We start from the raw sequence: 12,558 nt of genomic DNA on the forward strand, positions 1-12,558 counted from the left end.
TGCCAAACCCTCTCTGGTGCATGGATGGACTTTTCCTTTTGAAATGGTGTCTGGGAGCTCCCCATTCTGGAGGCTGTTCCCCACTTCACTGTCTGGGCCTTAATACCAAACCACAATTCCATCAAGGAAATATTGTCATTAACCAGGGAGATGGCACTGCCAGTGTGAAATGGGGACAGAGCCAATATCAGTGATGTTTCATTCCTTTTTTCCTTTTTCCCCTTTGCAGAGCTGGATTGTAGCAGCAGCCTCAGTGTGACCCTGTGAGGAGCTTCCTGCAGCCACCAGGAGAGAAAAGGACAGGACAGGACAGGACTGACCTCCATCCTCCATCCTCTGGCCAGAACAACAACAACACCACCTTCCTTTCCTGGACATATCTGGGTTCGACCTCTAAAAATCTGATTTGTTCCAAACCTGCTGGGGAAAACCCCTGATCTAGCTCAGACATCACTCCTGCTTCACCTCCAGGGGATATTCCCACCTAATTTTTCCTTGATTTCTCCTATTTTCCCCATCATCTTTAAAAAAAAAATGCATTAAGTGCATCTTGCCATCCATGGCTTCACTGACACCTTTCCTAGTGCAGACCTGCATCCTTTGCTTAATATTTCACTTCCTTAAATGATCATTTTCTCTCAATATTCCAATATTTCATTTTTGCTTCCCCAGGTTGTGATCCCCACCCAGTTTTTGGGGCAGTGGGAGGACACACTTCCAGGGCAGTGGCTCCCTGAGCACCCCCTAACAGTAAGGCTGCTTTGCTTTATATCAATTAAGCAATTGTATATATTAATTGTGCAATTATGTACATTGAGCAGGATGTGGTGAGTCATGACCTTGGTGTGGCTTTGTTTGGAGGAATTTCTGCTGTTTTCTTTTGTATTTAAATTCTATCAACCCTTCCCTAAATGCAGTGAGCATTTCAGAGCAGAATTGCACTTTTTTTTTTATTATTTTTTAAGAAATCAGTCTGTGCAGAGAGTCTTGTTTTAAAGCTCAAGTGTAGATAACATATTGTTAAGAGCCCTACAAGGCATAAGCAGCCTGGAGGAAAACACAGATATATTTTTGTGAAAATACTCTGAAATATAGGCTGTTATCACTGCAAAATTTTGGCACAGCCAGCAGCAGGGTGCAGAGAAATGGTCACCAACTAAAAATAAATGAAATGCAGAGCTTAAAATAAGATATACATGAAACCAAGGGTTTCACAGTCCTTTAGTCAACCCTGATCACTAAAATTAGGGCTTGACAGAGTGACAAATGTGCTTGATCCCTGCCAAAAGCAGGGCACAGGCAGGTGACACAGAACATAAAATCCTGCTGGCTACAACTTCCCCCCTGGAGGAGCCAAGAGAAATCTTTGGTCACTGAAAATGGGAATGGCACCTTCAGTTTGCATAAATATTCTGCAAAAGTGCCTGGTTTCTTCTTAAACTGGGGAAAAACCCAAAACCTTCATTTGGTCCAGATCATCTTTTCTTTTGGTCTTTTCTTTTGAGAAGAAAGTCATTTTTAATAAGAAGCAGCCAAATGGGAAGGATTCTTTCCCCCAGGCTGCCCTTTAAGCCCTGATTTTTGCTGGTGACCCACCAGCCAAAACAAAAATCACACAATGGAGGAAGTGGTGGATATCTCCTTAGCCTGATTTTACCCCTTTCTGATAAAGGTTGGGTTCATGTTGAGATTGTTTTGCTGGTGAGGGAGGATGGGGATCCTCTTTTTGGGGATCCTCCCTGCTTGATGCCCTCTTTCCAATCTGTATTTCCAAGTGGAGTTAAGAGAATGAAGTTTGGATTTATTAAATTGTTTGACAGATGCACCTTGGGCATCCCAGAGGCTGCACCCACCATGGGCAGTGCTCACGAGTGTTTCACACAATTATCAGTTTGGTCTGTTTACATATCAGGGGTTAATTGTCCAATTGCAGCTCCAGGTAATGAACTCACATTCCCCCAGTTTGCTCCTCCCAGTTCACTTTTGTTGATACTTCTCAGGGCCTGAGGCTGCAGGGTGTCCTCGGGTTCCAGCCCAGAGGAATTGTTTTGTCTGACCAAGGTGTGAAGAGTTAATTACACTTTATGTGGAGTTCAGAGTTATTCACTAATGCAGCACTGGGTTTGGAAAATCTAAAAGCTGGAATTTTGATGCATCAAAAGGACTCAGCACCCTGCCATGTGTTCTGTGTGCTGGGTTGTGTCTGTGGAGGACACAAAATGGCCTGGAAGGATCTCAGCAGAGAGCAAACCCAAACTGCTCAGCAAACTGTGCCAGCAAGGTCCAGCCACCTTCCTTTCAAGAGATCTGGTGGTGGGTGTCCACTTAATCACCTCCTGGGCTGGCACCTAAGTGGTTAATGATGGAAATTACCTGAAGGCTTCTGAGACACAACTTCATTTCTCTTGCCTTCCTCCAGTGTGTCCCCCCAGTTTCCAGGCACAAAACTCAGTTTTCCTCCTCCTGAAGCCTCTGTGACCACAAGAGGCACCTCCAAGGCCAGACTTTACCTTTTGTCATGGTGCAAAAATAGTTGTGAAAAAATTCAGCATCTCTGTCTCACACCATGGACACTTCCCAGTCCTTTTTTACCCCAATTTCCTCACTGTGCTGGGCTCAGACCAGCCTGAGCTTTACTCCCATTTGGGGTAAATGCAGAAGAAAGTCTCATTAAGCATCACTAAAGGAGTTTGAAACCCATTGTAACTCCCTATAAATCACCACATCACACCTCAGACTTCTCTTTTATCACTGAGGCTGGAAATATGGCCAAAAAATTGCTTCCAAATGGGCAAATGAAAGATGTTTGAATTGAGGTGATTAATCAAGGTGCTCCTGTCTCAATCTGCAGTGTCCTGGCTCAGGGTGTGGATGGGGACAGCTCTCTGTAGATGCCTCAAGGAAAAACTTATTTTTGTTTTTTGGTCAGCAGAGTCATTTTTTATAGGGGAAATTTTACATTTACATAGGAAATTCAGGGGGAAGGTAAGACTGGGAGGAGCCAGAGAGGGATGTGAAGTGAAAACTCAGTGAGTCAGGAGCTCTGATTTATTTGCCTTTTGGGGCTCAGAGGGAGTTTTTCCCCCTTCCAAGGGGAGAATTTCCAAGCAGGAGAGCAGGATACAGCAAGAAATGAGGCAGATTTAAGGAGAATTTTATTTGGTATTGCTGTTTTCCTGACTTTCCCAGTCAGGGAAGTGGGAATTCTTTGCATGCTACCACTCACAGCTCACCTGTGTTTCTTGTTTTTAGCAAGTCCACCAAAATCAGGTGTCTGTGTTTACCTGGGGCTGCTCATGGAGGTTTTGGGAGATTTGCATAAAACCTGGGAGATTTGAGTTGCAAAACAAACAATTGAGTTGCAAACCAAACAGTTGAGTTGCAAAACAATGCCCAGGAAGGCATTAAATTGAAACCATATCTGAAAAAATGGGAAGTTGCAGTATTGGTGATGGGGTCTTTATGGAATGCAGCAGCATTTCCAATTTTCCAAGGTTTGTGGTGGGGTCTGTGCCAGAATTGTTGGCAGGGCTGAGGTTGCAGGTGGGTCTTGCACTGGCTTTGGTCTGATTTGCACTTTGTGATATTTGCAGTGGCAGAGAAATTGCTTGTTGTTATTTAATAACTGTATTCCCCAATTTAGTGCCCCCTCCCCAAGTCTCCAGAACTCTGTTCAGCTCATTTTCTTCCCCTCCCCTGCCCCCCCTGTAAGAAAAGATTGGAGGCACAAAAGGCAAAGATCCTGGGTTGGGATAAGAACAATTTACTGGAAACACAATGAGATAAGAAAGTGAACTTGTAACAAAGGAAATAACCAAAGTGTGCAGAAGAGAGCAGAGAGCTCCCCCCAGCACCTCCCAAACTGCTCCCTGTGCTCAGACCCACTGCCAGGCTGCTCCTGAACCAAGAAGAGAAAATCCTTCCCCTGCAGTCACATCTGAACAGAAATGTGGGTGCTCAGTGATTCCTGGCTCAGGGAATTAGCAGCAGTGATGGAGAATGAAGAGCACAGGGCAAGATTTGGACACAAATTGTTCAGAGGTAAACATGAATGTTAAAACATTCATCTGCTCCCTCTTTTTTACCAGAATTTTTTTTTTTTTTGGCATTACATGCCCAGCAAGAGGAAGTTTCTGCATTTTTGGGGTTCCTCAGCTACACTTCACTTCAAAGCTTTTTGATTTGCTGAAAAAAAAAATAAAAAATCACAACTTGCTCTTTTGGGAACTTTTCTTGGGCAGAGGGCTTGGTTGCACAAAATTCAAGTATTCTCAGGTTACTTTGAAGAAGCTTCTTTGATGTTTCCCTGTGCCAGTTTGTTTTGGAAGGTGCTTTAATGGTCTTCCCCTATAAAAATAACACTTTTAAATGTATGTAGGTATCTCAGCTCTCCACTTAAAAAAAATGAGCAAAGTTGTTTAATGCTGCTGTTCAAGGTACATTAACCTTGTCTACTAAAGCTCTGACTGGCTCTTGCAGGTTTTATTCTCATGTTTATGTTGCAGAGATATCCCTGGAGCCTTTCAGAGATGGGTATCTTTGGAGAGGAGAGAAATATTTAGCAGTAATTGTTGTTCTCATCAGAAATCCACTGAAGCAGCTCCATCCTTTCTATGGAGCTGAAGTTGAGAGGAGGATTGGGGAAATATTAATTAAATAAGTACAAATACCAAATAAATACATGTAAATGTTAAACAAAAATTAAGATATTTGAAATACCTAGGTGAAAATATTAAATAAATAAATGTTGCTTTTGCTGGTGCTCAGGGGCCCATCCACTGACATTCCAAACCAGTTTTTTTGGTGTTTTTATCCCAGTGCTTATGTATTGACCAACTGCTTTTTTTAGGAGAAAAATAGAAAAGGGATTTGTTCTGGTCCAGACTTTGTTCTGCAGAAATATCAAATCACTCTCTGCTTTAATGCTTGTAGCAGAAACACAGACTCAATTTCTCCTTTCTTTACCAGGCAATAACTAATAACAGGATGCTGGGAGGATATGGAGTTCAGCATTTAGTAAAACCAGAGCAAAAGATGCTCCCAGTGCAAGAAAACCTCCTGGGACTGGATTGAGGAAATTTGGCCATGATATATTCTTCAAAAAATTGAAAACTATTTGGTGGCACAGTGGTATTTTTGCACAAACATTCCTGATCTCTCCAGATGAGGTTTTACATGAGCCTGTTTGGAAACAACCTTGAACATGGAGGAATGGATAGAGTGGGTTGTCTTGGAAAACTGGATTATTTTCTGGCTTTGACCATTTAATACCACTTGGTTTATTTTAAACAAGCTCAAGGACTTCCTGTCATGGCATGAAAACATGGCATTCATCTTTCAGGGTAATTTTGGTTAAAAGAGGCAGAAAAGGTGAAGATTTGCTGACAGAAGTGAGACATTGAAGAGGAGAGAGTCACTCTTAATTCACTTTATGGCCAATCAAGGGTTGGCATCACCTGTGAGGACGAGCCTGTCCTGGCTCTGATGAGATGGATCATCCTCTGGAGGCTCCTCTCCATCCCTCCTCTGCTGTATTTCTTCATTTGAACCCAGCTCAGTGCATAAATCATCAACTTCAGCCTGCACAAGCCCTCTGTGAGGATGGTGACAGAAAAAACTCAGAGTGTGGCTGACATGAATCATCCCCTCCTCAAAAAAATCCTCTTTAGAGAAGGCAGTCTTCCCTTAACACCCAAAAATTCCTCCTGTGGCTGGAAAAAAACCATCTTCAAGTATCTCTAATAATTTTGATGCTTCAGGTGGAGAAGAAAAGCCTGAAAATTTGATTTTCTGATTTTTTTATGTTGAATCCTCCATTATCAATTACTGTGGGGCAGAAGCTTCTCAATGAGTTTGAAAAAGTGATCCCCATTTTCCCATTGGTTCAGAAACAAAATTTTTGCTTTACAGATTGAATATTAACATTTTGCTTTGAAAACAGTGATGCAGAGCCCATAAAAGGGAATTCTGACCAACCATTCTAATATGGATTTATAGCTGTTTTATTAATGATATAATGATTGATATGGCCTAGGGAGGTCACATTCACCTGCAGGGTGGGGGGTGACTGGCAGTACTTTGGTTTTTTAAGTGTTTTAAGGCATCATGGAAAAAAATCCTCAACTTTTCAACTTAGTCTTTAATTATTTTTACTTGAAAAAGAATGTAATATATTGCTGGTAAAAAAAAAAACAACCCAGCTTATAAATCTGAGGGTCCTTTAGATAGGCACAAGCTCTTTGGGAAATACATTTCCAGTGTAATGGCAACATTTCAGTGATAGCTGAAATAATTTTATTTCATAAGGAAATTTAGGATGCTTTGGTCTCAAGTTGCTGCCAAAATGTGAAGTGCTGCTGCTTCCAGAAATGAAAGAGCCTTTATGGGTTTTTATTGCTCACCATTTCTTTCTTCTGTGCAAACCCCCAGGAGCTGGCTGCAATTCCTGCCCTCCTTGATCTCCAGAATTCACTCTTCACCCCAGATTTGGACATTTCCTTGAGGTGGGCTGGGAGGGCTTGGCAGGGCTTTGGTGATGCTCTTGGCTGCCCACAGTCAAGAGCTCACACAGACTAAATAATTGGAGAAGTGGGGGAGAGAAAAAACAAAAAATTCAAAATAAAAAAGGGTTAATGCATGTAATGGCAACTTCCCTGATAAATCCATGGGCTGAATTTGCTATCCTGAGATTCTCTCATGTGAAACCCCTGCCCAGCTTTTTTTTTCCTGGGTATTTACAGTGCCTGGGTGCATTTTTTCCCCCAAGATAAATACACTGCTATTGGCAACAGCTGTCTCCCACTTCTATCCTGTTTTATTTTATTTTTTCTCCCCATGTTTAGCTGTAAGTCCTGCTCTCCAAATCAATGAACAGCTTGATTTGAGCAGTTGAGATATTATTCAGCAATTCACTGGGGCTCTGGGCTGCCACCTTCTGGGAATAGACTCACCCAAAAACTCCCACCCCACACTGAATGCTTGCAGGATGGCTCTTGGCAGGAACAATAGATGCCAGGCAGGGTATTTTTCCCAAAATAGCAATGCCTTTTTTTTTTTCAGCTTCCCACCCAGATGTCCAGACTGTCACAGTGCTAAATTCTGCTTTTCCCCAGCTTCTAGTGGGGAGGTTTTTCCCTTGGTGATACCCCCTGAGGACACAGATATTTGTGTGCCTGCAGCTGGGAGCTGAGTTTTGACATTGGACATCAAAGGTTTTAAGCTGTGAGTTCACTCAGGAGCAGATAATTTTGCCTCCTGCTATTTTGCTGTTGGGAGGAAAAAGATGAAAAGCATCATTTTAATCCCATAAATGCAATATCCTCACTGCTAGAGGTCTGTGTCATGCAAGAACCCTGATCCACCTTCACAAAGCACAGGATTTTGGGTGTGATTTCTTAGTATTCAGTCCATGGGTTACCCATATTTGTGCAAAGTATAAGGAAGAATAACCTCATTTATTCATGTAAATACAGAAGGGTTGTTGATGCTCACCCTGTTCACACAGCACTTTTCCATGTGGGTGTGAGTTAGTGCCTGGAAAACCTGAATCCTGCAGGAGGTCAGAACATTTCACCTCTTCCCCCAGACAACAGAAGGGTCTGGATTTCCCAAAAAGATTCCCAAATGTGCCTTTTTTCTAAAGTATCCACCAGGCTGCAGTGAAATAAAGAGAGAGGAGATATTTTCAGGGCCAAGAAATGCTTTAGGGTCACATCTCCCACCAGGTCTCTGTCAGGGATTTTTCCCAGCCTAATGTTCCACTACAAATTTGTCCCTTCCTGGTGCTCCTCTTTCTTTCTCCATCTCCTTTGGACCTGAAGATATAAAAAAATTAGTCTGCTTTCCTCTCAGATAACTCTATTTTGGAGAAAGCAGCATCTTCCAGGGAGGCAGCATGAAACCATCTCCTCAGTTTATGGGGTGTGCAAAATCCAGGTTTGCTCCCTGGTTCAAACAAGAATTTCCACATTTCTGTGAATTCAGTCCCCCTGGGGTCAGTCACCTAAACACAGGAGACAGCTGGGTTGGACAGCATAGGAATATGGTAAATAAATGAATTAATAAATATATTTAATATGTTGATGAATCTCCACATTGGATCCCTTCTGAACTGAGCATGAGGATGTGACTCTGTGGTGGCCAAAGGCAAAGAGACACATCATTTTGGGAGGGTTGAGTGTATAATTTAAAAAAAAATGGCAAGTTTTGCATTTATGGCTTGTCTTTCTGCTACCAGAAAAAAGAAATATCTGCAAAGGGGATGGAAATCCCCATTTCAGGCACTGTGGTGAGGCATGAGGGGTGGAGAGAAAACACCCTGGGTGTGCCAGGGTTCACACAGGAGACGATCCCCTGAGTTTCACTGGTGGCACCATCATCTCCAGGAGCTCCAGTGAAGATCTCCCTGCCAATGAGCTGCTTCTCTTCCCCCCAGTGCATTCCTTATCCAAAATCACAGATCTCAAAAAATCATCAAATCACAATAAGGGTCATCAAAAGGACTCAGGACCCTGCCATGTGTTTTTTTGTGTGGTGGGTTCACCTGGAATTTCCTGCATGGCAGAGCACAGTCAGCAACGTCACCTCTCCTTTCTGACTTTTATTTTTCCTTCCTTTTCTGTGGGGTTTTTCTGGTGATCCAGCAGCTCTGTTCTGCCCACAGGTTCTCCATGTGAGTCCCAAGCAGGATGCACCATGTCTCCCCAGCACCAGCTCTGACCATGATGGCCACCCAGACTGTGCCTCCTCCTCCCTACCAGGACACCCCACAGGTGAGCACCCTCCAGACCCTCAGCATCCTGCATTACTCACCTGCATTTCCTAAATAATCACCCTTACCAAATATTTCACCCCAGAGCATTCATTCAGAATTAAAACCCCTGGTGTCAGTCTCTAAGATTGAAAGATTTTGGGTAAAACTATGAGGTTTTCCTTTTTTATTGTCTTGTGTCTTTAGCTGGGAATTTGTGTCTTTAGCAAGGGAAATTAGGTTGGATATTTGGAAATTTTTTTTTATGGAAAGAGTGATAAAGTGCTGGAATTGTCTGCCTGGGGAGGTGGTGGAGTCACCATCCCTGGATGTGTTAAAAAACCAGATTGGATGTGGCACTGGGTGCCATGGTTTAGTGAGGTTTTAAGGGCATGGATTGGACTTGATGCTCTTAAAGGTCTCTTCCAACCTGGTGATTCTGTGATTCTGTGATTTTTTGATTCTTTAATTTTGTGATTCTGTGAGTCCTTGATTCTGTGATTCTGTGATTTTTTGATTCTTTAATTCTGTGATTCTGTGAGTCCTTGATTCTGTGATTCTGTGAGTCCTTGATTCTGTGATTCTGTGATTTTTTGATTCTATGATTCTGTGATTCTGTGATTTTTTGATTCTATGATTCTGTGATTCTGTGATTTTTTGATTCTGTGATTCTTTGATTCTGTGATTCTGTGATTTTGGACTCTTTGGGTGTTCTTGGAAAGCTGACATGGTGGCATGACTGTAAGCAGCAGATTAATTCTCTGGAAACATGAATCATTTGACTAAACCAGGACAGGTTTAGTCATAGGGATGGCCTTTGATTTATTTCTATGGCATTTTTTAATAACCTGTGGCAGGGGAGAAAAAAGATTTTATCTCCAATGGTGCTCTAAGAGGTCAAATAACTTTTTCAAGCATCATTATGGAGTCAAGTTATTATAAGAAGAGGAGTTTGTGCAAGAGAAACTCTTCTGGGGAACCCAGTGGGACTTGGGAGTTGAGGATGGATTTCAGAGATGCTCCTGCACCTTGAAGCCCATCCTGAGATTTTTTAGGGATAAATTTATCTCACATTTCTGCTTTTCCAGCTACAATGACTGAGCAGGGATGATCTGTGTTGTGCACTGAGCCAGCTCCACATTCAAAGCAGCTTTATTTTTTTGGAATATTTGGAGTTTTTCCACATTTGCTGCATTTCTCACCTGCAAAAGCAGAAAAATCTCCCAACAACAACAACAACAAAACCCAAAAAACCCCCAATTCTGCAAGCTAAAATAAATAAATTGACTTTTACACCCCCCTTGAAGCCACCCCTGCCTCTTTCTCCTCATTTCCTTTGGTGGGAAAAGGTCACTTCTCCCAACAACCCCTCTGTGGGTTTTATGGCTGCTCCAACTTCTCCTCATCATTTACATGCTCCACTGCTCTCCCTCCAGTAGTTTTTTTTTTTTCCCAAATTTTTTTTTTTTTTTCCCTTTCTTGCTTGCACAGCAGGGGAGCCATGGCACTGTTTGAGCCCTAATGGGCAATTTCAGGACTTTTCAAAAACTGACATTTCCCTGAGCATCCTTTGGAGACCTCTCCCTGTCCCTTTCCTGCCCCCTCTTTTAATATTCTGAATTTTGGAGCATTGCTGACCAAATCTTTCCTTTTTTACCTCATCAAGAGAGTTGCTCAAGCGTTTCTCTTTCTGTTTAGTGGCTTTGGAGGAAAAGCTGCAGCCAAGAATTGATTTTTTTTTTTATTTTTTTTTATTTTTTTGACTCGCCTGTGACTGCTGTGAACTTTTCACCTGAAATTTTGGCATTTCTAGGGATTGGAAAAACAAATTACACTGATTTCTTCTCCCCCCAAAGTGGGGAGAATTGGTGATAAATAGATAAATTATTGATTATCAGAGCTACAAGGGAACCACAAGAGGGCTGAAAAAACAGATTTGGGGAGTTTTGCATTGGTGTCACCCTCAGTGTCAGAAAAAAAAATAAAAATTATGGTGCAGAAATGATGGGAAAAGCTGTGCAAGGAAAAAATGCTTCATTAATTAAAGAAATGGAACCTGGAGCATTTTTTACACCAAACACAGTTGCACTCCTTGAGTTCTGTACCTGTTGAAAATTAAAATCTGCATTAAAATCAGTTTTCTATAATGAATAATAACAAAAAGCTGAGTAAGAGTCTTAAACCATTTCATTGGCAAAAAGAGGTTACTTTAAAAAAATGTATTTTAAAATTTATATTTAATATGTTTATATTTAAATGATATAATTTTATTACAAATTATAATATACTAAATACTATATTCTATTATACATTTTTTATGTATATATATATATCTTTATATTTATTATTTATATACAATAAATTTGAATATCATCCCTGAACCCCAGAAATTTAAAATATCCAAACCCAGAATTATCACCCTTGAACCCCAGAAATCTGTAATTCCCAAATCCAAAAATATCATCCCTGAACCCCAAAAATTTGGAATTTCCAAACCCAAAAATATCATCCCTGAACCCTAAAAATTTAAAATATCCAAACCCAGATTTATCACACTTGAACCCCAGAAATTTGTAATTCCCAAACTCAAAAATATCATCCCTGAATCCCAAAAATTTGGAATTTCCAAACCTAAAAATATCATCCCTGAACCCTAAAAATTTAAAATATCCAAACTCAGAATTATTGCACCTGAATCCCAGAAATTTGTAATACCCAAACCCAGAAATGTATAATTTCCAAACCCAAAAATATCATCCCTGAACCCTAAAAATTTAAAATATCCAAACCCAGAATTATCACACTTGAACCCCAGAAATCTGTAATTCCCAAATCCAAAAATATCATCCCTGAACCCCAAAAATTTGTGATTTTCGATTTTTACATCATCCAAACATATTTTTTATGTTTTTCTAGATTTTAAATAATTCTTTAACATATTTATAAAACTATTTTTGATTTTCACATCTTTGAACCTATTCTAAAACTTTACTTTTCCAATATATTTGTAAACACATTTTGAACATATTTAAAAAGTATTTTAACAATTTTTTAACAGTTTACATAATTATTGTCATCACTATTATTTTTTTTCTTCTTTTTTTTGCTGCTTTTTAAACATAACTTTTTATTTTCCTTTTTCTTTTACCATTTCCCCCCTTCCTGCAACTACTTTTGGCCATTTTCCAGGGAGGAAAAAAACCAAACCAAAACCCACTTGGTGTTTTTTATCCAAATTTAAAATTTTGCACCCAAATATTTCCATTTTCCCACTACCAGGAACCTTCTGCCTTTCCCCCCCCACCAAAAAAATGCCATTTTTGGCTCATTTTTTTGCCTTCCTCTTTATTCAGCTGCAAATCTCCCCCATCCCAGCATCCTCTCACCTCTTTTTCCACAGACTTGGAATAATTTAAATTATTTTTTGTTCTTTTCTTTAGTCCTAGGTGAGGTAATGGCTTCAGAGCAGCCCCAAAGGAGGTTTTTTTTTTTTTTTTTTTTTTTTTTTTTTTTTTTTTTTGGGTAATAGCTCAATTAGTTGCAGACTTGGCTGGAAATAGTCAACTTGGCAGGATGCAAAAAGGGCTTTGGAATCTTGGTAAATAAATGTGATGGGGTTTAAAAAAAAAAAAAAAAGAAAGGAAAAAAGGTTGAGGAAAAAAAAGCCATTTTTCCCTGTATAAATCTAATTTTCCACAGGGATAACAGGGAGAAAAAAGGGGGGAAAGGGAAAGATGTGGCTGGAGCATCCCAAAATCTGCTCCATTTTCTTTTTAAATAGAAAATGAGAGAAAAAGAGAAATCCCAAC

At 40.5% G+C, this 12,558-nt stretch overlaps 1 protein-coding gene across 4 annotated transcripts in view; it reads left to right on the plus strand.

Moving 5' to 3' along the window:
• Nucleotides 1–12,558, plus strand: part of PKNOX2 (PBX/knotted 1 homeobox 2) — a 91,590-nt gene that overhangs the window by 49,848 nt on the left and 29,184 nt on the right. For all 4 annotated transcript variants that reach the window (XM_056509794.1, XM_056509795.1, XM_056509793.1 and 1 more), the window contains 3 exons: nt 230–384; nt 673–750; nt 8,663–8,771. In XM_056509794.1, the coding sequence (XP_056365769.1) occupies nt 8,688–8,771 (84 nt within the window). In that variant the 5' untranslated portion in view covers nt 230–384; nt 673–750; nt 8,663–8,687. The remainder of the gene's footprint in view (nt 1–229; nt 385–672; nt 751–8,662; nt 8,772–12,558) is intronic.

The sequence above is a fragment of the Oenanthe melanoleuca genome, chromosome 24, assembly GCF_029582105.1.
Source record: "Oenanthe melanoleuca isolate GR-GAL-2019-014 chromosome 24, OMel1.0, whole genome shotgun sequence".
In the NCBI taxonomy this organism is placed as follows: domain Eukaryota; kingdom Metazoa; phylum Chordata; class Aves; order Passeriformes; family Muscicapidae; genus Oenanthe; species Oenanthe melanoleuca.